Below are 24,872 nucleotides of genomic sequence, written 5' to 3'. Positions count from 1 at the left end.
CTTTTCATTAACTGTCATAAGTGAGGTATGAAGAAGAAATTGTACACCAGATTTGATCTCAATATTATTGAATCATTATAAGATTTCATGAAGAAACCAATAATACACAATGTATATGATGTACATAATACGAGAATGGAAACCCAAAGCTCACAATAAACCGAAGCGTATAACTGTGAAGTTTGATTCTTAAATAAAAAAATTACATCAGCATCATACCTGTTTAGTTGGAATAAAACATCCCTCCACCTGATGCGCCTCTACATTAAAAACATTACAGATGTATGTGTGATTTTGAGAGACCAGACTCTTCCTGCGCCTGTAAGCAGCTGAACGTCACGTGGTTGTGACGCCATCAGTCCGCGACGACGGCCGGAGACGAGTTCGAGCGTGCGACTTGCTGCTGACAGAAGATAAAGTATAATCTTACACTTTTATGTAAGTATAAAACGTGTTAATGTTTATCTTTATAGACCGGTTTAACGGACAACACACGTAGTGTTATAGTGCTGTATCACGGACACGTGTCTGTGTCAGTTGAGTGACATGTTAAGTGTCTATTATTAGTAATGTGTGTCCTGATCCTGCTGCCAGACATCCGCTTTAGTGGCTTTAAACACTGTCACACTGGTATTTATGAACGAGGGTTGATCGTCTAAAACAACTCTAATGCTTGTGTTCTTCTAAATAAGAGAACACAAGCGTTCATTCATAAATGAGAGTTCATTCCTTTCTTTTCTTTCGAATTTTTCCTCCTTTATTTCATTTTCTTTCTTACTTTGCTTACTTATACAACGCATATATACAACAACAACGTACAAACATGTAGAAGTAGTCTTTCTTTCTTTCATTTTCCCCATTCGTTCATTCTTTCTTTTATTCCTTGCTTTCATTTTCTCCTTTCTTTCGATTGTTCGTTTTTACTTATTTAACTTCCTTCTTTCATTTCATCCATTCTTTCTTTCATTTTCTCCATCCTTTCTTTCATTTTTCATTTTCTTTCTTTCTTTTATTCCTTGCTTTTATTTTCTCCTTTCTTTCGTTCATTCGTTTTTACTTATTTAACTTCCTTCTTTCATTTCATCCATTCTTTCTTTCATTTATTTCATTTTCTCCATCCTTTCTTTCATTTTTTCATTTTCTCCTTTCTTTCTTTTGTTGATTCGTTGTTATTTAATCTACTTTTCTTTCTTTCTTTCATTTTCTCATTTCTTCCTTTCTTGCTTGCTGGCTTGCTTACTTTTTCTTTCTTTCTTTTTCATTTATTTCATTTTCTCCATCCTTTCTTTCTTCATTTCTTTAATTGTCTCCTTTCTTTCTTTCTTTCTTTCTTTCATTGTCTCCTTTCTTTCTTTCTTTCTTTCTTTCATTTTCTAATTTCTTTCTTTCTCTCTTTCTTTCTTTCATTTTCTCATTTCTTTCTTTCTTTCTTTTTCTCATTTCTTTCTTTCTCTCTTTCTTTCTTTCTTTCTTTCATTTTCTCATTTCTTTCTTTCTCTCTTTCTTTCCTTCTTTCTTTCCTTCTTTCTTTCTTTCTTTCTTTCTTTCTTTCTTTCTTTCTTTCTTTTATTCCTTGCTTTCATTTTCTTCACCCTTTCTTTCATTTCCTTCTTTTTTCTTTCTTTCTTTCTTTTTTAAATGTTCTCCTCCTTTCTTTCTTTTGTTCATTTGTTCTTATTTAATCTACTTTATTTATTTATTTCATTTTCTCATTTCTTTCTTTCTTTCTTTCTTTTCATTTATTTCATTTTTTATTTATTTTTTCATTTCTTTAATTGTCTTCTTTCTTTAATTGTCTTCTTTCTTTTCTTTCTTTCTTTCTTTCTTTCTTTCTTTCTTTCTTTTATTTGTTTAATATTCTCCTTTCCTTCAATCATCATTCAGTAATTAATTCAATTTAATTTAATAAATTTTTTTCTCCTCCTTTCTTTCTTTCTTTCTTGCTTACTTCTTCCTTCCTTCCTTCCTTTCTTTCTTTCTTTCTTTCTTCTTTGTCTTTCATTTTTCATTTTCTCCTTTCTTTCTTTCTTTCTTTTATTTCTTACTTTCATTTTCTCCTTTTGTTGGTTTGTTTGTTGGTTTGTTCGTTCTTATTTAATTTACTACTTTTATTTCATAATTTCTTTCTTTCTTTCTTTCTTTTATGCCTTACATTCATTTTCTCCTTTTTTGTTTGTTCTTATTTAATTTACTACTTTTATTTCGTCACTTCTTATATTTCTTTAACTTCTTTCTTTCTTTTCTTTCTTCTTTTTCTTATCTTTCCTTCTTTCTTTTATAAAATATTTGCAAAACTTGAATTGAGTTTTCTAAATTTTTCTTTACATTGACACAAATGTACAAAAAGGTCACAATTTTCAAAAGGTCTGTGCATGTTTATATATTAAATATTACCACGGGTAAATAAATAAAAACCCTGGTCATATGTAATAAATATGCATTATCTCATTAATCATTGTCTAATGATTCTCAATAACGTGCTAGTTTACCTTAATAGACTCCTTGCCTAATGGTCTTCCTAAAATAAGTCACTGGCCAATGTATAGCACTAATGCATGAAGGTATTGTAAATATCTATAAGTAAGCAATAAATCTTCTGCATGTGGTTATAAAACAGTCAAAAAGCTCCACTGTGTAGGTGTATATCACTGCAGCAGTCTTTAAACATAATATGTTATGTTGCTGTCAACAAAAAGTTATTGTACCGCTCTTACACCTCACTAAATACCCTGTCTGCAATTCAAGACTTAAGTTTTCCCAAAGGAGTTTTGAGTATTTATGCAGAAGTTGAATAGAACTGAACAGAATAGGATAGTTTCCGATGTTTCTTGTATTTCTCTTACAAATCCTATCATGTTTTTACTGCATTTTGGTGAATTTCATATTGGTTGCCTGGCTAACATTTATAGGTCATAGATGACAGCTATTGCAGAGCATTATGGGAAGGCAGTGACATACTTCTCTGAACCTGATTTTTAGGAACGTTCTTATTTTCAAGGGTTATGCAAATGAAAACCGTCCTGTCATGGCGCTCATAAATTCTTCCACCACAGACCCTTATAAAGCGAGGCAAGAACTTCAAAAACAAGAGACTTTGATCCACGATATTATCAACTCCAGCTTTTTTGTGTTTTTAATTTCCTCATCCGAACCCTTTGTTTTCATCCCCAGCCAGCTGTTGTTTTCTAGCACCACCCTGCATTATGTGTTGTCCTCTTTCTCTACGCCTTGTAAAAATTCCCTTAATCCTTTCGCAAAGGAGCCAAATGCGTAATGTGTCCGTTTTTCTTCGCCAGCTGTCTTATGACTGAATGGGAATTGTTTGATCCTGATGAAGCCAAAGAGGATTCCTTAATCACAAACTCTTTTATAAGGGTGGCGGGACAAAGTTGACAGTGATGCAACTTCTGTATTTGTCCAAATACTCAATTAAAACGGCATATGGTTCGATTTCCCCCACCCTCTTCCGTGTACAGGAATTTTGTTCCGTCTGCTTGACCTGGAGATTTCCGAGGCGAGTTTTCGCAGACAACTATTGTAGTTCAAGGTTACAAAGAGACCAAAGTGAGAATTACAAACAAGGTTTCCTGCATCGACGATTTAGACTTTATGCTTTGATGAGGTTTCTGCATGTTGTTTGGCACGAAGGCGATCTGTTGTTGGATCGTCTGGCCGCCGGTGTCGGACTTATTCGCTTCCATGGTAGGGAAAGACGACAGAAACTTGGCATTGGTTTGGTGTAAATTTCAAATCAAGGAACCGTGTAAAGTTTGCCCAAACACCTCATGTTTACATGTGCCAAAGATCTGAAAGATCTCGTTTACGCAGACCGCATCGGCTCGATGCTTATGTGCGTTCCCAAATACGGATAGGATGTCATTGCAGGTCTGCTTATTTTTTTTAACATGTTTAGAGTGACTAAGAGTTTCTGCCACGTTTGATCTTTCTTTCGGCTTGTTTTTCCAGGTTCCTTGTGCGATCTCTTTTCAAGATGTCAGGCCACACACCCTCGCTCTTGAGACTGGAACAGAAGGCCGTGGAGGCTGACCAGATCATCGAATACCTCAAGCAGCAGGTCCAACTTTTAAAAGAGAAAGCCAGTGAGTCAATGAACCGAGAGCTTGATGTTTGTGATCCATGGGTCAAATGGTTCCTGTTTTGGCTTTGATTTGAATGAATCACATTCATAAACATAGACATTGGCCTACAGTCCACAGCATTTTGCAGGATTCCAAGTGAGACATTCAAAAACATCACAGCGTGATTTTTAAGCCTAAATAATTTACATTACTCTGATTTCTAACTAGATGTAAATTCAGAAACCCTTATTATTAGCGACACCGGTGGCCATTAAGTTAACTACAGCCAGCAACTTATTTTTGCGTTGGCGCTTTTTCAAAAACAATCTCAGCAAAACCGAACTGAGTTCTTCACATAAAAATTGAATCAGTCTACACGTTAAAACCTTTTATGGACTTAGTGTCTATGATGTCACCCATAGGTTTGCAAAGAGCTTTTTTGAAGCCAATAGTTGGCTGAGCCTGCCGTCACCATCTTGGCCAAGTATCACAATGCATCACTCACGGATAACTGAAAATGGGTAAAGAGGCGGGATGTTGGGTGAAAATTCACAAGTTGTCATAAAGGGCAAAATTAGCTATATAGACCAAAATCACCGTTTGTACCAGGCTGTAAACACATTTATTTCTGCGGTAAAGTTGGGCATTTTAACATGGTGGTCTATGGAAATTGACTCCCTTTTTAGAGCCAGTCTATGAATTGCACTTTAATGGTGCTTTTTCATTGCATAGTACCCCACGGTTTGGTGTGGTTTGGGTCAGGTCGGGTCAGCTCACCTCACTTTGGCTTGGTTAGCTTTTCCATCGAGTTAAGTAACACTTCGGATTTGGATGGATTATAGGCGTGTCGTTATATTTGCGCTGCCTACTGCTGTGACATCATCTGAGAGCGTCGTTGTACATTCCCATACATTTATTTATTTCTCAGTCCGCCACAAAATTAAAATTGACCACCACAAATAGATGTTTGCAGATCGCGTTTATCACTAACTCTGTCTCACATGACAGTTTCTGTACAAACCAGGTGGCATCAATCGACGCGCTCCGCTGAGCCTCATTTAAGCTGCATTTACGCATATATCCAGACGTGCGCATCCCGAAAACTTACGGTGTTCCTGATTCACAACCTGTGGATGTTTTTCATCGCTAAAAGGGAGTTTGGGAACAGATGACATCAGGTTTACTCGAGACAGCGCAAGCTGGCATGAAGGTAAAGCTAATCGTTTACATTATAGCGATGACGCTGGTAGTGACGATTCTCTCAGACCAATCAGTGATCTACAGTGTTTTCACGTCACGTTTTGGTATCAGCTCGGCTCTGCTGGAACCCCGACTGAGGTGGTACTAAAAATGTTTCGGTACTACGTAATGCACCCAGTGGAAAAGCTCACAAAAGTAAGCTGACACGACCCAAACCAAACCGTGGGGTACTATGTAATAGAAAAGCGCCATAAGTCACTTCCGTATAGTCTTCATCAGAGACATCGGAAGGTTGTCCCTTGGTTAAAACGTGAATATTTGTTTACATATACCACCTGATTCTAACAATGTAAAGTGTTAAATCGACTAGCCAAAAAATATGGTTCAGCTTATCCCTGTTTTTATGATTTGTAGAAACACTGTTGAAAATATGAAATGTGACGTTAAAGGGGACAGAGAATGAAAAACCATTTTTACCTTGTCTTTGTTGAATAATGGTAGTCTACCCACATTCACAAACATACAAAAACTGCTAAAAATGATAAACATCTCAGTCTCATAGAAATTCCTCTTTTAGAAATTTCAGCCAGAAAACAGCCCAATCTGAAAAACTGATGCTTATGACATCACAGGCTTCTAACTGCCCCTCCACTTTAAAATAATTGGCTAAATTTTTTGAGTGGCAGCAAAGTGAGCCAATCAGTAATGAGATTGCAAGTTAAGCCAGTAGGGGGAGCCAAATAGGTGCAAAACCACTTGTTTAAAATCCCCCACCCTAATAGAGTTATCTGAGAGAGGTTTTTAGGAAGCTTCTAAGGCATTACAGACCCAAACAAAAACATTTTTGTCTACATGTCACATCACAGATCAAGGATAAATACTCCAATCATTCTCCAATACAGTTCAATCATTCTATGTCACCTTTAATATAATCGATGCATCCCTTTAGCATAATGCGAAGTATTTAAAACTGCAATCTGGCAAGTTTGCCTCTATATCGCCATCTCTGTTAAAAGAGTAAAATTGCAGATTTACGTTTCGTAAAAATTCAAATGATATTTATTTCGATATATGATCCCACAGCTCAAAATTATAAATCATTTTTATTAGATTACTGTTTTTCATATGTTTATGTGCAAGTTTTGATCGTTATGCACTTAATGCACTTCCTCAGTTGTTTTTATTTTTAACAATCCAAACTTTACAAATGGACTTCCTATACGCTCGTGTGCCGACGACACATGCCCTGTGTCTCAATCAACTCCATTGTTCAGTAGTTTGGGCAAAATCTTTCCAGTGCACTGGAACGTTTGTTTCCTAAAAATTCCCACAATGCAACGCAAAACCGAGTGAGCGTAGATGCTCACTTTGTTCCCTTACCGGAAATCACGTGACCTTTTCCGAAGCTCTTCAACCAAATTGGCGCCAGCCAACTCAATAAACTTCATGAAATGCGACAACATTTTTATAAAGAAAAATGTTTGTTTAAGTTTTAAATATAAACGCACATCGCCAGAAAGTAAGGGATCACAATCTACTCAATATTTAAAATGTTAATATTTATTTAAAATTGTAAAATATTTTTATATTTAAAATGTAATTATATTCCTCCAATTTTGTGCATGGATATGTAAGAGAATAATGACAGGGTTTTTCACAATGTACCGTTTAATAATTAAGGTTTCGTGCTTAAGCACAATGTCAAATGAGCTAGGGTCCTTACCAGTGCCCGAATCTGCATACACGATAAACTGATTCGCAGGAACGAATTGAGACACAAGGATGGTTTCAGCAGCATTAGATCTGAATCTTTAGTCCTCTCATGAATGTATTTTTTAATGCAGTTGTTCAAGCGACCTCCAGAGAGGAGAAGAGGCTGTTGGTGGAGAACGCCAAGCTCAAGAAGGACATTGAAGACCTGAAGAGACAGCTGCTAGAGAAGGAAAAAGCGAGAGGAGGTGCAATATCACTCGAGAAGCTGCGTTTATATCATTGTGCTGAAAGTAATCAAGTTGTATGTACTTTATAACCAAAAGGGTGTTTGTTTTTAGGTGAAGTATCACTTAAATACTCATTCAACTGAACAGACATTTATATAATAGACTTCTTTCTTGGCACTTAGGTGCATAGATGGGCATACAGTAGGTGCTTTTAATTTTCCTGCTTAGTGTCTACAAGGCATGTACACATTGCTAAACACTTACTTTATTTCAATTGGTAGTGCATTGGTTTATAACAGAAGTGTCGTGGGTTCGTGCCCAAACTTATAAAAAACATGTATTGATTCAATAAACTGTTAATAAAGGATCTGCCAGCTGTGTTGGCCAGAGAGAAGACATAATATAAACAACAATGGATCTGTTTCCTTAAAAATAATTAATGAAAGGAATTACGAAAAGGCTTTTTTAGATATCACATCTGTTATGGATTTAACATGGTGGGAATTTAATAAAAGTTTAAGTTGCCACGCTGTGCTATCGTTTGGCATTCACATTTGTAATAGCAGATGCTCTACTTTGTCTGTCTGGAAAGAACTATTGTTTCTCCAAATTGTTTCCCCTCTTCTCTATTTTCAAATGGACCATCTGCCACCATAGAAGTGAGCCTGCTTTGCATCATTGATTTGAATTACGCTGTTAAAAACACATGAAACACAGCAGCGCCAAACCATGAAGAGTCGTTTCCATAATTCACTCTTGCAATCATTGGCACCCGGTTTGATATAGTTCAGAACTGTAAGAGTCCTGTTAAACATCTTCATGTTGTCTTATTACTTTTAATATTGGATAAACAACGCTAACCCTAAGGGTCATGCAAGATATTTATTTATTTATCACACAAGCAAGTAGGGCGTTTTGGTAGAATATTCCTGTGTTTTTATATTCATCATCTTAAAAAATTTCGTCACGCACACCGAGTCCAAAGCATTTAATTCAATCCGTTGCAAAAACATTGCAAAACAATACAAGTATAACATTAGCACTATTCACTACGAATGGATGAATGACATGAGCAACAAGTTGAGCCCAATACTGTACAATCTTTCATACACCCTTTGTATTGAAATCAATACCTACCATCCTGTTTCGCAATCACCTGCCACAATCTGTCTTTATAATCCGTCTCTTTGTATTCTGCGCTTTTTTGCTGCGAGAAAGTGAATCAACTTGTCAGACGCCATTCTGGATTTTGGCGTTCACTTGAACAATGGCTGTAAATTGTCACCTTTCAAAATGCTTGCTATGTAATAATTAAATTAAATTATGAAAAAAAATACAGAAAACTGAACTCGATCTGAATTTTTTTTCAGACTAAAGTTTGGGAGGCAGTGGGTAAATGTGATGAAACAACGTGAGGTCGTATTTATTTTTTTAAAGGCAAGGTGCATGATTTTTGAAAAACACTGGACAAAAAATTTTTTGGAAAAGGGAGTCGGGCCGAGTACCATAATAAACTTATAGCTAATCAGCAGTAAGGGGCGTGTCTACTAACCGACATCGTTGCCTGGGTTGCGTATGTGTGGTGCGTGTCTATCAAAAAAAGCTCTAGCGTGTTTGTTAGGTGATTTCAAATTTCAACATTGGCTTTCAAGGATCATGCACCCCGCCTTTAACGTGCGAAAAAATGTCGGATGAGAATTTTAGACTTCGTTCTTCATTATTTGGTCCAAGTCATGCATTTTGTAAACATTTTTAAAATTGTTTTGTAATGAAAGAGATTTATATGTTGGCTCAATTGCTCTCTATTACTAAGTTCAAACATTCAGAGCCAGTCAAAAGGGTTTTAAAGTCATGCAAACCATTTCAGTCAAATGTAATCTATCTTTCATCAAAGGTTGTCTGTGTTTTTATCACAAGCCCTTTTTAGGATTCTCAAAGGCATTATTTTGCTTTTATTTCAGTAAAAGAGTTGGCCGTGCCTGCAGTCGAACCCAGCGTCCAGTGTGTGACTAAACCAACATCTACGTCTCCACCTGCCCCGCCCGCTTCTGCACCTGCCCCAGCTACAAAACCAACACCTGCCAAAGACAATGAAGCCACTAAAAAAAACAAGTCTGAGAAGAAAGGTAACCGTACCTATAAACTATTAATAAAATGTTTTATCTATTTAAGGAATAGTCCAGTTTTCATCACTGCGGTGAAGTTTCCTGGCATGGTTTTGTTTTTTGGAGACACACTTTTGGCTTTTCAGCCGTGCCAATAGCACTTGGCTAACGATGATCTTCTTTTTGAATTGGTGCTGCGAATAGCACGTTAAATTATTTACTATACGCAAATACTGCAGATTAAATATGATGTATGAATGTGGGAAGATTTAGCAGGGTAATGAGCCATTCGAAAGGCCAAATATGAAAATGGTTTTGTACTCGCACTACCTCGTGTCGTTTCGAACCAGCATGCTGTTTTCCACAGAACCCAAAAAGAGATTTTTATTTACAGTTTATGAGCTCTTTGCACAGCTTCAGTAAAAAATAAAAATAATTATTACAGTACCTTTAAAGTCAGATGATAGTTTTGTTTGTTGTTCTTCACTATTAAACTTTTCTTTTGCTGTTATGGTTTTATTGTCCAGTTGGGAATGTGACAGCCACACTCGGTATGACCGTCACTTTAATTGTTGTATTGTGAAGTCTTGCACCATGGATTCTATTGTAACTGCGTCATAACAAACAAAATTGATTGTTTTTATAAACTAAGGGAAAAGTCAAAATTAAATGGATAGTTTCCCTAAAAAATGACCCTCACCATTATGTTGTCTTTCCTCAGAAAAATGTATTAAAGGTGCAGTGTGTAAATTTTAGTGGCATCTAGTGGTGAGGATGCGAATTGCAACCAACAGCATAGTCCACTGCTCACCCCTTGCTTTTGAAACACATAGAGAAGCTACGGTAGCTGCCACCGGACAAACATGTCATCGTCGAAGACGACTTAGTAAAAAAAATTGTCCGTTAAGGGCTTCTGTAGAAAAATGGCGGCACAAAATGGCGACTTCCATGTAAGGGGACCCTCTTTGTATGTAGATAAAAACGTCTCATTCTAAGATAATAAACACATAACGCTTCATTATAAAAAGGTCTTTATACACCCCTGATAATATAGTTATGTATATTATTTAGCATTTCTGTCAAGAGATCCTTTTAAAAATTACACACTGCACCTTTAAAGCAGGTGTCTGTAACTTTCGCCTCATCTCTTTTTGAACTTTAAAGTTACCATAAAATTGAAATACTATTTTTTTTAAATTGTTTTTTATAAATGACTTATTTTAAAATGTATGTGCTCGTGCGCTCTTAACCCTTTAACTGCCAGCTCAAACGGTTGAGCACATTTTGAGTCCCTATATTTTATTGAGAGGAGTACCTAACTTAACTCAAGCTAAATGAGCCATCTCTACTATTTATTTAATATATGTTATGCCAAAAAAATCCACTAGATATCAATGTGTCAATCAACAGCACTTGTCACAACACATCTTGTTATGTGGATGTCAGAAAGAAAAAAATCACTTCTGTTATGTGAACTGTTCTTGTTGAAATTTTGCAAGGAAATCATATTTTTTTGACATATCATAAAACAAGGAAGACAACAGCCCGTTTTTAGGACCGTGAAAACAGACCTATACAGATAAGTAAACTTTGTGAAAAATACTGCGTTTTTTTTACACGTAAAACATGAACACATGTTATATTGCGCACTGTAAACACAATAAAAGCTTCAAAACCACAGAAAGAACGGGACCCTTTACTCGTCAATGGCGGGGGAAAGAGTTAAAAAAAGTTACAAATTGCAGCTTTAAATTAAAATGTTAATTTTTGGGTAATCTAAAGCTGGAAATTTCCAGCCTATTGCCATAGTTTGTGCATTGAGTATAACTTGCATTTATCCCTGAATATCCTGTTCAATTCTGTTAAACCTTATAATTATACACAAACAAAAGTTTGCAGTGAATTAAAGTCAAACCCATTTAAAAACGAACCAGATTTGTCGACTTTGTTATTGTCTGCAGGGTGATGCATCTCATACTGTACTATTCCTGCCCTTGGCAATAGAACATTTGAAAATATCTGATTTCCTTTTGTGGTTATTTAATATGAAAATGATTTTAATTTCTGATTTCCCTTAACTCGGGAACGCTTTGTTCAAACTCAAGTACAGATCACTCATTGTTTTTTGTATTATTTATGCACTGTAGTTTTAAGAAAAAACTGTTGGCCAGATGTTAAAGGCCGGTTTTATCCTCTCATTCAATGTTTTCATGTACTTATAGTTCATATTTTTCTCTTTCTTGTCAGTAACGTATCATTCAGATGACATTTGGGTAAATTTTACAAAAGTTGTGTAATTAATTAATAGGGTTATTGTTATTATTATTATTATTATTATTATTATTATTATTATTATTATTATTAAGTAGTTAATAAGTCATAAAACTAAACATGACACAAGTGGATCAAAATCTGAGCATAGTTAAAGGAATATTCAATTTTCTTAAGGGAAGGGTCCGGATGGTTTGCTCACCACCATGTCATCCGGGGTGTTGGTGTCTTTCTTTGTTCGGTCGAGAGGAGGTTGTGTTTTTTGGGGAAAGCATTGCAGGATTTTTCTAGTTTTAATGGACTTTAATAGAGCCCAACATTCAATACTCAACTCAACACCCAACAGCCCTTTCCAACAGAGTTTCAAATGACTACAAACGATCCCAAACGAGGCACTAGGGTCCCATCCAGCAAAACGACTGTCATTTTTGACAAGGAAAAAAAAAGATCTTTTAGACCACAACTTTTCGTCTGGGTCCGGCCCCAGCGCGACCTAACGTAAATGCGTAGTGACGTAGGGAGGTCACGTGTTACATATATAAAACGCACATTTGCGGACCATTTTAAACAATAAACTGACACAAAGACATTAATTAGTATCAGTTGACATACAACAACGTAGGAACGGTCCTCTTTCAACACACTTGTAAACACTGGGGCAGAGTTTCGCGTTCGTCCTCTGTGACCTCTTGACGTCATGACGTATTGCGTGGGGTTACGCTGGCGCATCACGGCCGGATCTCGATGAGAAGTTGTGCTTTAGAGGTGTATATTTGTGGTTTTTCTTGTCAAAAATGACAGTCGTTTTGCTAGATAAGACCCTTATGCATCGTTTGGGATTGTTTGTGGTCATTTGAAACTCCGTTGAAAAAAACTGTTAAGTATTAAATGTTGGGCTCTATTAAAGTCCATTAAAATGAGAAAAATCCTGCAATGTTTTCCTCAAAAACATCATTTCTTCTCGACTGAACAAAGAAAGACATCAACATTTTGGATGACATGGTGGTGAGTGGATTGTCTGGATTTTTCTTTTGGGAAAATGGAATATTCCTTTAACTTAAATTTTTCTTATCAGGAAACTCTTAAGTAGATGAAAAAATGTTTTAATGTGATCTCTTTTGCCTTGACATTGCAGTAAGAGTGATGAAAGATGTTACAGGTTATGTATTTGTCAAAATAATTGCAATATGATTGTTTTACCAAATTGCCCCTTATAAAATGAAACGTATTAAACCATCTTTTGTTTTGCACAGAGATTTACACAAGAAAAGTTATTAGTTAACACTTGCGGGGTCGACCGCTTCACCCCACAGCTCCGGAAACTGCGATAGTCATCAAATTTCCGAATGACCGGAATGATTGGAAACAAACAACGTACGAAAGTCAGTGTTGGCAAAGCTTTTTTAGTTTTGGGAAAAGCTCGGAATCAGAACAGAGAGGACAAGCCGGCATTCTTTCCAGTTGTAGACTTTATAAAGTATCCCAAAAGGTCCTCAGGGAACAATATCCAAGAGTTTAAAATAACTTTCAAAGAATCGCATTAATAGTGCCTCACAAACCGAGAGCACATTTCCCCCGAGTGCACGTGTAATAAAACCCCGTGTCCTGAAGTCGGTACAATGTCTCTATAAATAGCACTTCATATACAGTTTGTCCCTTTTCATGGGTGAGTTACTAACATTTATGGTGTGCTGAATAATGACTCATTCAACTTACACAACCGTGAAAAAAAAATTGTCAGACCAAAACAACTCTCATTCTGGTGCTTTTTAATCCAGGTGAGAAGAAAGAGAAGAAAGCAGCTGCCCCACCCCAGGAAGACGCAAAAGTTGACGTGTCCCGGTTGGATCTCAGAGTGGGCCGCATCATCAGCGCCGACAAGCATCCCGATGCCGATTCTCTATACGTTGAGCAGGTGGATGTAGGTGAAGCGGCTCCTCGCACCGTTGTCAGCGGCCTGGTCAAACACGTCCCCCTCGATCAGGTACTGACCCATCTGCCCTGTGACAGCTGTGTTGACCTTTTCGGAAAGCATTTCAGAATTTTCTGAGTTTAGTGTCTGAAAATTAAAAATTACTTAATCGGTTTTTCAGTAAAGCAAATACACGTCCATATGAACCCTTAAAGGGACATTCCACTTTTTTTGAAAATATGCTCAATTTCCAGCTCCTCTAGAGTTAAACATTTTATTTTTACCGTTTTGGAATCCATTCAGCTGATCTCTGGGTCTGGTGCTAGCACTTTTAGCATAGCTTAGCACAATCCATTGAATCTAATTAGACCATTAGCATCACTCTCCAACATACCAAAGAGTTTCAATATTTTTCCTATTTAAAACTTGACTCTTCTGTAGTTACATCGTGTACTAAGACCGCCAGAAAATTAAAAGTTCCCGATCTTAATCACAGCTATTTCATGTACTACAGCTTTTGATCAGTAAGTCCTTATCGATCTATAATCGCTGTTAGTTTGCCTCGTTTATAACATGCATTTGAAAAAACAACATTCGTCAAACATATTTATTATACATATTCTTTATTATCATGAAAATACCTGAAAACGTTTGAAGAACAGCAATATAAATATATCCTTAACTCTTTCCCCGCCAGCATTTTTCATGATTTTCACAAAAGTTGAATGCCTTCCAGAAAATGCTCCTTTTTAAATATATAAACATACAATATATGAATTAAAAGAACAGACCCTCTGCTTTCAAACAAAAAAATCAGTTTCATCCTACCTTCATGTGTTCTGTTTTTATCACCTCTCAAATATGTGTAGGTTTCATCAAAAACACCAAATTTTGAGGAAAAAACTGAGATAATTAAATTTTTGTGAAGGACTTTTGATAGAGATCAGATGCAGAGCGATTTTAAAACATACACGGACATACAGCTGTTGCCCTAGGGCAATACTTCCGGGTTTTATAAGTTGCGGAATAGCGCCACCTGGTGGATAATAGCGGTATTGCAGATTGACGAGATAACTCGTCAATGGCGAGGAAAGAGTTAAAAGATTTCGTGGAGCTGCGTGTCATCATAGATTCGTGTGTATTGTGCTTCGTCTACTTCGTCTATTGAGTTTCTGCACGAGAGTGCCCCCTGGCTCTTGGATGTAGCAGCATTTTACCGTAATTCATTGAGAAGCATAGCAAGCATTATCGGCCGATCGATCGGAGCATCGCTAGTCCTGTGTCAATCATTATTTAAATCATATGGTAAACGGGAGTCTCCGTGCCGATCTGCCTTCGAGAACAGCCTTCGAGAACAGAAAGTCAAGTTAGTTTACCGTTAATTATTAAGACTAAATGGCAGGCAAATCCGCCAAAATATGGTTTTACACTAGAGGTCTACACGGAAGACCCGAAGACCCGGGACCCGACCCGAGACCCATACGGGTTCGGGTCTATATCTTAAATGATCAGCCAGGTCCGGGTCGGGTCTCAATCTATTACTTCGGGTCCCGGGTCTGTTTAACATTGTGGGTAATACCCGAGGTCGAACGGACTCGGAGAACACACACACATTTAAATAAAGTATTTCAAAAACAGCAACAAAAACTTAGATGAAATGTCGCATACATTTTTTCTATGACGCTAAAATTGCGTTAAAAAGTTTATATTTGGTTGCTCCAGGCAGCTAACGCGCATGCGCTCTTGTAATGTTTCTCTGGCTACCAGTCAGGAGCTTCTGCAGTGAGACGCAATGGCTTTACCTTTGACAATTGGCTCTTTTATTTAGAAGGCGGGACCTATTCCGCCGTACCGCGCATTTTGCACTGACTTTTCTCATTTTTATAATAATATTATAAATTGACCATCTTGCTGTTATATCTAAAGTTTTCGCGATCAGAGATGATAGCAAAGAAGTAAAGCTAACGAAAGCAGCCATGACACTGAACGAGCAATCGTTATTATAATCCAAATGGGCCAACCCATGGGCACATACACAACAAATGTAAAACTGCGTTATTAATCACCATGACTGTAAAGTGGACTTTTAATGTGGAATAAGCATTAAACATTTCAATCGTCAAGAGAGGAATAACATGATGGAACTTCCTTGGAAATAAGGATTGTGCATCACACAGTCAGGTATAAGGAGGGAGAAGACTAACTTCTATGGGTAAGACAAAAAGTTTAATTTTCGCTACTTGTTTATTGACTTATTAATAACATTTAGCTAAAGAATATTTGTCGGTCGGGTCTGTGTCTTCCCGGACGGGTTCGGGTCCAGATTTTAAATAATAGACGGGTCCGCGTCGGATCCGGGTCCAGCTTTTAAATAATAGACGGGTCCGGGTCGGTTCCGGGTCGGTTCAGTGTAGCACATTTACGGGTCTGATCGGGCTCGGGTAGGAATTTTTGGACCCATGTAGACCTCTATTTTACACGTCTATAAAAATAAAGCCGTTATTAAGTTTCCTAACGCATGGTTCTTTGATCTTTACCTCCGTTTAAACCATTATACATTTCGCAAAGGAGGATTTTCAGCACTGTGTTTGAACAGCAACTCAGCAACCAACACACAACCCCCACCCGGTCCGCACATTTTTTTTAAAGGTGAAACCGGTCTGCGAAGTAAAAAAGTTTGGGGACCCATGCTCAAGGGAAGCTGAAAAATGAGCATATTTTCAAAAAAAGTGGAGTGTCTCTTTAAAACCAACTTTCTTTAACCCAACTTTGACTTTGTACATTTATCCAGAAATGAAGTGTGAACTGAGTATCCTCCAGTTCTACCAGAAAGACTCGAAGATAGGTTAAGAATTGATATGCGTTTATTTAACAGTAGTTAGCAACCAAGGTTGGAATGTAACACAGTATAGTTCTTTGGCGTAGGCCCCGACCATAGTTCAAATCCGGGGGTCACGGATTCTTGCGGTTCCTGTCTGAAGATGAAGACAGGCCAGAATCTAATCCCCCTCAAGTATGGACGGAACCGACCTGGTGATGGTGGTAGGGAGGGTGGGTTGTAAATGCTGGCATCAGTATCTGCGAACGCAAAGACAGATGAGTACAAGCCTTATATACTCTCAGGGTGATTGATTGCGCCGTAACATTCAAGTTTCCTGGTAGAACCTCCGCTACGCTACGCTAAGCTAACATATCTTTTTGATTATGAGACTTTAGCCTGGATTTCAAAGACAAGATCATGTTTACATAAGATTAGGGATGCACGATATATCGGCCGACATATCGTTATCGGCCGATAACTGCTTATTTTTAATATTATCGGTTATCGGTCTGATAGCAAAATTAGGCCGATAAATGAAAGCCGATAAATGATGGATTATTTTGGTTTGTTGAACCACTTCACTTGCTCATTGCTGGCCATGTGGAGTTTTGATTGGTGCTTTCTGTGACATAGCACGAAGATGACACATGCTAGTCTAGCGCAAAGACAAGATGTCCGCGGTCTGGGAGTTTTTCATTGTGAAAATAATATGAATATTTATCGGCCTATATATATATATATCCGTTATCGCCCCCCAAATATAAAGAGTTATCGGTTATCGGCCAAAATTTCCATATCGGTGCATCCCTACATAAGATGTCCATTTGATTAATGTTATTTTATAGAAACTTGTATTTACACCGCTACTGGACAAAGTTTTGGAGCATTGTGACAAAAGTGCCATAAATCTCGACACGTATATCTGAAAGCGTTGTTTGTTTGCCAGAAAGACTGAATGTAACTCTTGTTAATTAGGTGTTATGTGTCAAATTATTTCGAAAGGACATATTTCACTTTTTACTGTTTCATATAAAATGTCTGAACTGACGTGCTTCGCGCAGGTCGATAAATCCACTCCTGGTATACTGCATGTATTATTTTCCAGATCCCCGGGTTTACGATATGTTTAGGGGATTCCTAGCAGTACATCAGAAATTCGTATTACACCTATAAAAAGCATCTGGTTCCCTATTTCGTTTAATCGTTTTGGATTTCCCCCTCTGGTTCGGACTAAATTACAGATGTTTTAACACAACGTGCATTTGTGGATTTATAGTTCTGATCATAAGCAGTGTCTACATTTCGTACATTGGATGAAGAGATTTTAAAGTGCTTACTTTATTTATTTCCTTTTTTTTCCTTTCATCCGTAAAAAGCAATATTTATGTTATTATAAACAGGCCTACAAAGTACATTGTTATTGATGCTGTGTAGACCATTGAATGACACACTTATATAGGAATAATTTAATTATGTTTAACTTTGATGTTCTTTCATGTCCCAAATTTAGAAATATGGTTGCAACAAATATAAACCCCATAACTGTCTATAAACGGAAACTGCGAACATATTTAACAAATAAGAAACCGGTTAAAACCGTGATGATCTTTAACCAGAGACATTAAGCTTTTATATTCAAATTTCAGATGCAGAATCGTATGGCTGTTCTCCTGTGCAACCTGAAGCCTGCCAAGATGAGAGGTGTTTTGTCCCAAGCCATGGTCATGTGTGCCAGCTCTCCAGACAAGGTGGAAATCCTGGACCCCCCGAGTGGAGCCGTGCCCGGCGACAGGATTTCCTTCCAGGGCTTCCCAGGTACGTTTTTCTATTTCTACATCTGCAAATTACATTGAAATGTGACATCATTGTCCACTAGTCCAATAACATCACAATATGTTTCGTTCACTACATCTGAGCTCCTTGAGCACATTAATCAAAACGACCACACTTGACTTTTGTCATTTGGAGTCATTGATTTATTATTTCTTTCGTATAAAGCAGTAAATTAGGACCAACAGATGGGTGACAAACTGACTGATGCATATTTTACACTAAAAGAATGACACAAGTTCCAACACTCATTTGCTTGGTTCTTACTCGGTTTCCAAGAGTTGGGTTGCAGATTTTATTAGTCTATTAGTCATAGTTAGTTAACTTTAATCAGATGTTTAGTTGCTAGGTTGCTACAACACACATGAAAGTTACTGGATTGCCAGTGTTTGTGGGATTCATGGCATGCAATCGTTGAAAGAGATGCTACAGTCATTGAGTGACCTTTAATAACACTTTTATCTCAGGTTAAAATCACGCTTGTTAAATCTCAGGTTTATTAATAAATCTCAGGTTGAAATCTCAGGTCAATATGGCATAAAATCTTTGAATAAGATGCTACAGTCATTGAGTAACTTTAGCTGTAAAGATGGGACCTTTATTAAAATTAAATCTTAGGTTTGTTTAATCTCAGGTTTTTTTAAATATCAGGTTTATTAAATCTCAGTTTTTTTAAATCTCAGGCTTAAATCTCAGGTCCATTTGGATAAATACGGCATCAAATCTTTGAAAAAGATGCTACAGTCATTGAGTTGACTTTAGGAGTGAAAAATTGGACATTTAATAAAATTAAATCTAAGGTTTGTTAAATTTCAGGTTAATTAAATCTCAGGCTTAAATCTTAGATCCATTTGGATAAATATGGCATCAAATCTTTGAAAAAGATGCTACAGACATTGAGTAACTTTAGCAGTAAAAATGGGACCTTTAATAAAATTAAATCCAAGTTTTGTTTAATCCCAGGTTTTTTAAATATCAGGTATATTAAATCTCAGGTTTTTAAAATCTCAGGCTTAAATCTCAGGTCCATTTGGATAAATATGGCATCAAATCTTTGAAAAAGATGCTATAGTCATTGAGTTGACTTTAGGAGTGAAAATGGGACATTTAATAAAAGTTTAATCTCAGGTTAGTTAAATCTCAGGTTTGTTAAATCTCAGGTTTGTTAAATCTCAGGTTTATTAAATCTCAGGTTTAAATCTCAAGTCAATTTGGATAAATATGGCATTCAATCTTTGAAAGAGATGCTCCAGTCATTGAGTTACTTTAGCAGTAAAAATGGGACCTTTAATAAACATTTTATCTCAGGTTTAAATCATAGGTTTCTTAAATTTCAGGTTTATTAAATCTCCGGCTTATTAAATCTCGGGTTTAAATCTCAGGTCAATTTGGATAAATATGGCATCAAATCTTTAAAAGAGATGCTAAAGTCATTGAGTAACTTTAGCAGTGAAAATGGGACCTTTAATAAACATTTTATCTCAGGTTTAAATCTCAGGTTTATTACATTTCAGGTTTATTAAATCTCAGGTTTAAATCTCAGGTTTATTACATTTCAGGTTTGTTAAATCTCAGGCTTAAATCTCAGGTCCATTTGGATAAATATGGCATCAAATCTTTGAAAAAGATGCTATAGTCATTGAGTTGACTTTAGGAGTGAAAATGGGACATTTAATAAAAGTTTAATCTCAGGTTAGTTAAATCTCAGGTTTGTTAAATCTCAGGTTTATTAAATCTCAGGTTTAAATCTCAAGTCAATTTGGATAAATATGGCATTCAGTCTTTGAAAGAGATGCTACAGTCTTTGAGTAACTTTAGCCGTTATAATTGGACCTTTAATAAACATTTTATCTCAGGTTTAAATCATAGGTTTATTCAATTTCAGGTTTATTAAATCTCCGGCTTATTAAATCTCGGGTTTAAATCTCAGGTCAATTTGGATAAATATGGCATCAAATCTTTAAAAGAGATGCTAAAGTCATTGAGTAACTTTAGCAGTGAAAATGGGACCTTTAATAAACATTTTATCTCAGGTTTAAATCTCAGGTTTATTACATTTCAGGTTTATTAAATCTCAGGTTTAAATCTCAGGTTTGTTACATTTAAGGTTTATTAAATCTCAGGTTTAAATCTCAGGTCAATTTGGATATATATGCCAACAAATCTTTGAAAAAGATGCTACAGTCATTGAGTTCACTTTAGGAGCGAAAAATGGGACATTTAATAAAAGTTTTATCTCAGGTTTCTTAAATCTCAGGCTTAAATCTTAGATCCATTTGGATAAATATGGCATCAAATCTTTGAAAAAGATGCTACAGACATTGAGTAACTTTAGCAGTAAAAATGGGACCTTTAATAAAATTAAATCCAAGGTTTGTTTAATCCCAGGTTTTTTAAATATCAGGTATATTAAATCTCAGGTTTTTAAAATCTCAGGCTTAAATCTCAGGTCCATTTGGATAAATATGGCATCAAATCTTTGAAAAAGATGCTATAGTCATTGAGTTGACTTTAGGAGTGAAAATGGGACATTTAATAAAAGTTTAATCTCAGGTTAGTTAAATCTCAGGTTTGTTAAATCTCAGGTTTGTTAAATCTCAGGTTTATTAAATCTCAGGTTTAAATCTCAAGTCAATTTGGATAAATATGGCATTCAATCTTTGAAAGAGATGCTCCAGTCATTGAGTTACTTTAGCAGTAAAAATGGGACCTTTAATAAACATTTTATCTCAGGTTTAAATCATAGGTTTCTTAAATTTCAGGTTTATTAAATCTCCGGCTTATTAAATCTCGGGTTTAAATCTCAGGTCAATTTGGATAAATATGGCATCAAATCTTTAAAAGAGATGCTAAAGTCATTGAGTAACCTTAGCAGTGAAAATGGGACCTTTAATAAACATTTTATCTCAGGTTTAAATCTCAGGTTTATTACATTTCAGGTTTATTAAATCTCAGGTTTAAATCTCAGGTTTATTACATTTCAGGTTTGTTAAATCTCAGGCTTAAATCTCAGGTCCATTTGGATAAATATGGCATCAAATCTTTGAAAAAGATGCTATAGTCATTGAGTTGACTTTAGGAGTGAAAATGGGACATTTAATAAAAGTTTAATCTCAGGTTAGTTAAATCTCAGGTTTGTTAAATCTCAGGTTTATTAAATCTCGGGTTTAAATCTCAGTTCAATTTGAATAAATATGGCATCAAATCTTTCAAAGAGATGCTAAAGTCATTGAGTAACTTTAGCAGTAAAAATGGGACCTTTAATAAACATTTGATCTCAGGTTTAAATCATATGTTTATTAAATTTCAGGTTTATTAAATCTCAGGCTTATTAAATCTCGGTTTTAAATCTCAGGTCAATTTGGATAAATATGGCATCAAATCTTTAAAAGAGATGCTAAAGTCATTGAGTAACTTTAGCAGTGAAAATGGGACATTTAATAAAAGTTTAATCTCAGGTTTAATCATAGGTTTATTAAATTTCAGGTTTATTAAATCTCAGGCTTATTAAATCTCGGGTTTAAATCTCAGGTCAATTTGGATAAATATGGCATCAAATCTTTAAAAGAGATGCTAAAGTCATTGAGTAACTTTAGCAGTGAAAGTGGGACCTTTAATAAACATTTTATCTCAGGTTTAAATCTCAGGTTTATTACATTTCAGGTTTATTAAATCTCAGGTTTAAATCTCAGGTCAATTTGGATATATATGCCAACAAATCTTTGAAAAAGATGCTACAGTCATTGAGTTGACTTTAGGAGTGAAAAATGGGACATTTAATAAAAGTTTTATCTCAGGTTTGTTAAATCTCAGGCTTAAATCTTAGATCCATTTGGATAAATATGGCATCAAATCTTTGAAAAAGATGCTACAGTCATTGAGTAACTTTAGCAGTAAAAATGGGACCTTTAATAAAATTAACTCCAAGGTTTGTTTAATCCCAGGTTTTTTAAATATCAGGTATATTAAATCTCAGGTTTTTTTAAATCTCAGGTTTTTAAAATCTCAGGCTTAAATCTCAGGTCCATTTGGATAAATATGGCATCAAATCTTTGAAAAAGATGCTATAGTCATTGAGTTGACTTTAGGAGTGAAAATGGGACATTTAATAAAAGTTTAATCTCAGGTTTAATCATAGGTTTATTAAATTTCAGGTTTATTAAATCTCAGGCTTATTAAATCTCGGGTTTAAATCTCAGGTCAATTTGAATAAATATGGCATCAAATCTTTAAAGAGATGCTAAAGTCATTGAGTAACTTTAGCAGTAAAAATGGGACCTTTAATAAACATTTTATCTCAGGTTTAAATCATAGGTTTATTAAATCTCAGGTTTAAATCTCAGGTCAATTTGGATATATGTGCCAACAAATCTTTGAAAAATATGCTATAGTCATTGAGTTGACTTTAGGAGTGAAAATGGGACATTTAATAAAAGTTTAATCTTAGGTTAGTTAAATCTCAGGTTAGTTAAATCTCAGGTTAGTTAAATCTCAGGTTTGTTAAATCTCAGGTTTGTTAAATCTCAGGTTTATTAAATCTCAGGTTTAAATCTCAAGTCAATTTGGATAAATATGGCATTCAATCTTTGAAAAAGATGCTATAGTCATTGAGTAACTTTAGCAGTAAAAATGGGACCTTTAATAAAATTTAATCCAAGGTTTGTTTAATCCCAGGTTTTTTAAATATCAGGTATATTAAATCTCAGGTTTTTTAAATCTCAGGTTTTTAAAATCTCAGGCTTAAATCTCAGGTCCATTTGGATAAATATGGCATCAAATCTTTGAAAAAGATGCTATAGTCATTGAGTAACTTTAGCAGTAAAAATTGGACCTTTAATATTTATCAAATCTTTGAAAAAGATGCTATAGTCATTGAGTAACTTTAGCAGTAAAAATTGGACCTTTAATAAACATTTTATCTCAGGTTTAAATCTCAGGCTTATTAAATTTCAGGTTTATTAAATCTCAGGTTTAAATCTCAGGTCAATTTGGATATATATGCCAACAAATCTTTGAAAAAGATGCTACAGTCATTGAGTTGACATTAGGAGTGAAAATGGGACCTTTAATAAACATTTGATCTCAGGTTTAAATCATAGGTTTATTAAATTTCAGGTTTATTAAATCTCAGGCTTATTAAATCTCGGGTTTAAATCTCAGGTCAATTTGAATAAATATGGCATCAAATCTTTAAAAGAGATGCTAAAGTCATTGAGTAACTTTAGCAGTGAAAATGGGACCTTTAATAAACATTTTATCTCAGGTTTAAATCTCAGGTTTATTAAATTTCAGGTTTATTAAATCTCAGGTTTAAATCTCCGGTCAATTTGGATATATATGCCAACAAATCTTTGAAAAAGATGCTACAGTCATTGAGTTGACTTTAGGAGTGAAAAATGGGACATTTAATAAAAGTTTTATCTCAGGTTTGTTAAATCTCAGGCTGATGAAGCTTTTAGGTTTATTAAATCTCATGTTTAAAAACATCTGACAAATGCATAAATGTAAATGATAACAGATATGAATTAAAGCCCCCAACTTTGAAATTCATATTTATGACCCTGGACTACAAAACCAGTCATAAGTTGCAAAAGTATATTTGTAGCAAAATAACCAACAATACAATGGGTCAAAATTATTGATTGTTTAATGCAAAAAAATCATGTTCCCTAAAGACATATTTGAGTTTTCCTTCCGTAAATATTTTTCAGGTTTCAGATTTTCAAACAGTTGTATCTCGGCCAAATGTTGTCCTACGCATCAATTGAAAAGTTATTTACTCTTTGACCCTTATCACTGGTTCTGTGGTTCAAGGTCACATTTCATATTCTTTGCTGTATATTAACCGTTTACCGCTGTAATGTTCTGTGTTTTTTCTGAAATGAATGTTGTGCTATTGTTTGGTAGGTTCCCATGTAAATGACGGTTTCCTTATAATCTGTACTTCTGAAAGATTATTAGTCTTTTTTGTTTTGTGTTTACCGCATATGTCTGTATCTGGTCTTATTAAAACTAATAGGGACAGACTGTACCCACAGTACCAGTGTTTGTTTGTGTGTTTGTTTGATCAAGCTGGTAGAGGTTGAGGAAAAAACAATGCTACTTTTTCATGGTATTCCATTGATAAATCAAAGAAAGTGGCTTTTTTGAAAAGTTTTTTCACTCATGCCCTCATGCTTTTCCAGACTTCATTTTGAAAACCATAAAACATTTATGGGGTCAACATTGGACCACACTGGCTTTCATTGTATCCTAAAAAAAATTAAGTTGTGTTCCAGATCCGTTATGGTGAAATATGAATTGGCTTACGTATATGGATGTTAATTTCCATTCAAAATTGGTATTTTCTTAAAATTCCTCTCTAGCTCCTGAAAAAGATTGTTGGGAAAAATGCAACGTTAAAACTTATCAATACTATCTTCTGTGTCGTGCTGCTTTAGGTGAGCCTGACAAGGAGTTGAACCCTAAGAAGAAAGTGTGGGAGCAAGTTCAGCCAGATCTACGTACTGATGACCAATGCATAGCCACTTATAAGGGAGCTGCATTCGAGGTTGCCGGCAAAGGCGTGTGCAAGGCCCAGACAATGAGCAACAGTGGCATCAAATAGAAATTTCTTACAAAGCTGTGAAGAGTAGGAGCATATTTCCTATCCTCAAGACCTCTTTAATTGCATTGATGAAAGGAAAATGTGATGAATAAAGTATTTAAATATTA

The 24,872-nt window shown here is 35.5% G+C and overlaps 2 protein-coding genes across 2 annotated transcripts in view; one reads left to right on the top strand and one right to left on the bottom strand.

Annotated features, from left to right (window-relative positions):
• The window catches only part of tbck (TBC1 domain containing kinase), a 76,821-nt gene extending 76,449 nt beyond the window's left edge, over positions 1-372 (bottom strand). Inside the window, exon 1 of the mRNA XM_055204523.2 lies at positions 220-372. The gene's annotated coding sequence lies outside the window, so the exon portion shown is untranslated. The remainder of the gene's footprint in view (positions 1-219) is intronic.
• Positions 301-24,872, top strand: aimp1a (aminoacyl tRNA synthetase complex interacting multifunctional protein 1a). Its single transcript, XM_055204524.2, has 7 exons — positions 301-438; positions 3,967-4,100; positions 7,124-7,237; positions 9,181-9,345; positions 13,374-13,579; positions 17,975-18,143; positions 24,599-24,872. Coding segments are annotated over exons 1-7 (957 nt in total). The 5' UTR covers positions 301-436; the 3' UTR covers positions 24,766-24,872.

The sequence above is a fragment of the Misgurnus anguillicaudatus genome, chromosome 3, assembly GCF_027580225.2.
Source record: "Misgurnus anguillicaudatus chromosome 3, ASM2758022v2, whole genome shotgun sequence".
Classification (NCBI taxonomy): domain Eukaryota; kingdom Metazoa; phylum Chordata; class Actinopteri; order Cypriniformes; family Cobitidae; genus Misgurnus; species Misgurnus anguillicaudatus.
The sequence above is the reverse complement of the archived record's forward strand: the minus strand, read 5'-3'. Positions and strand labels throughout refer to the sequence as shown.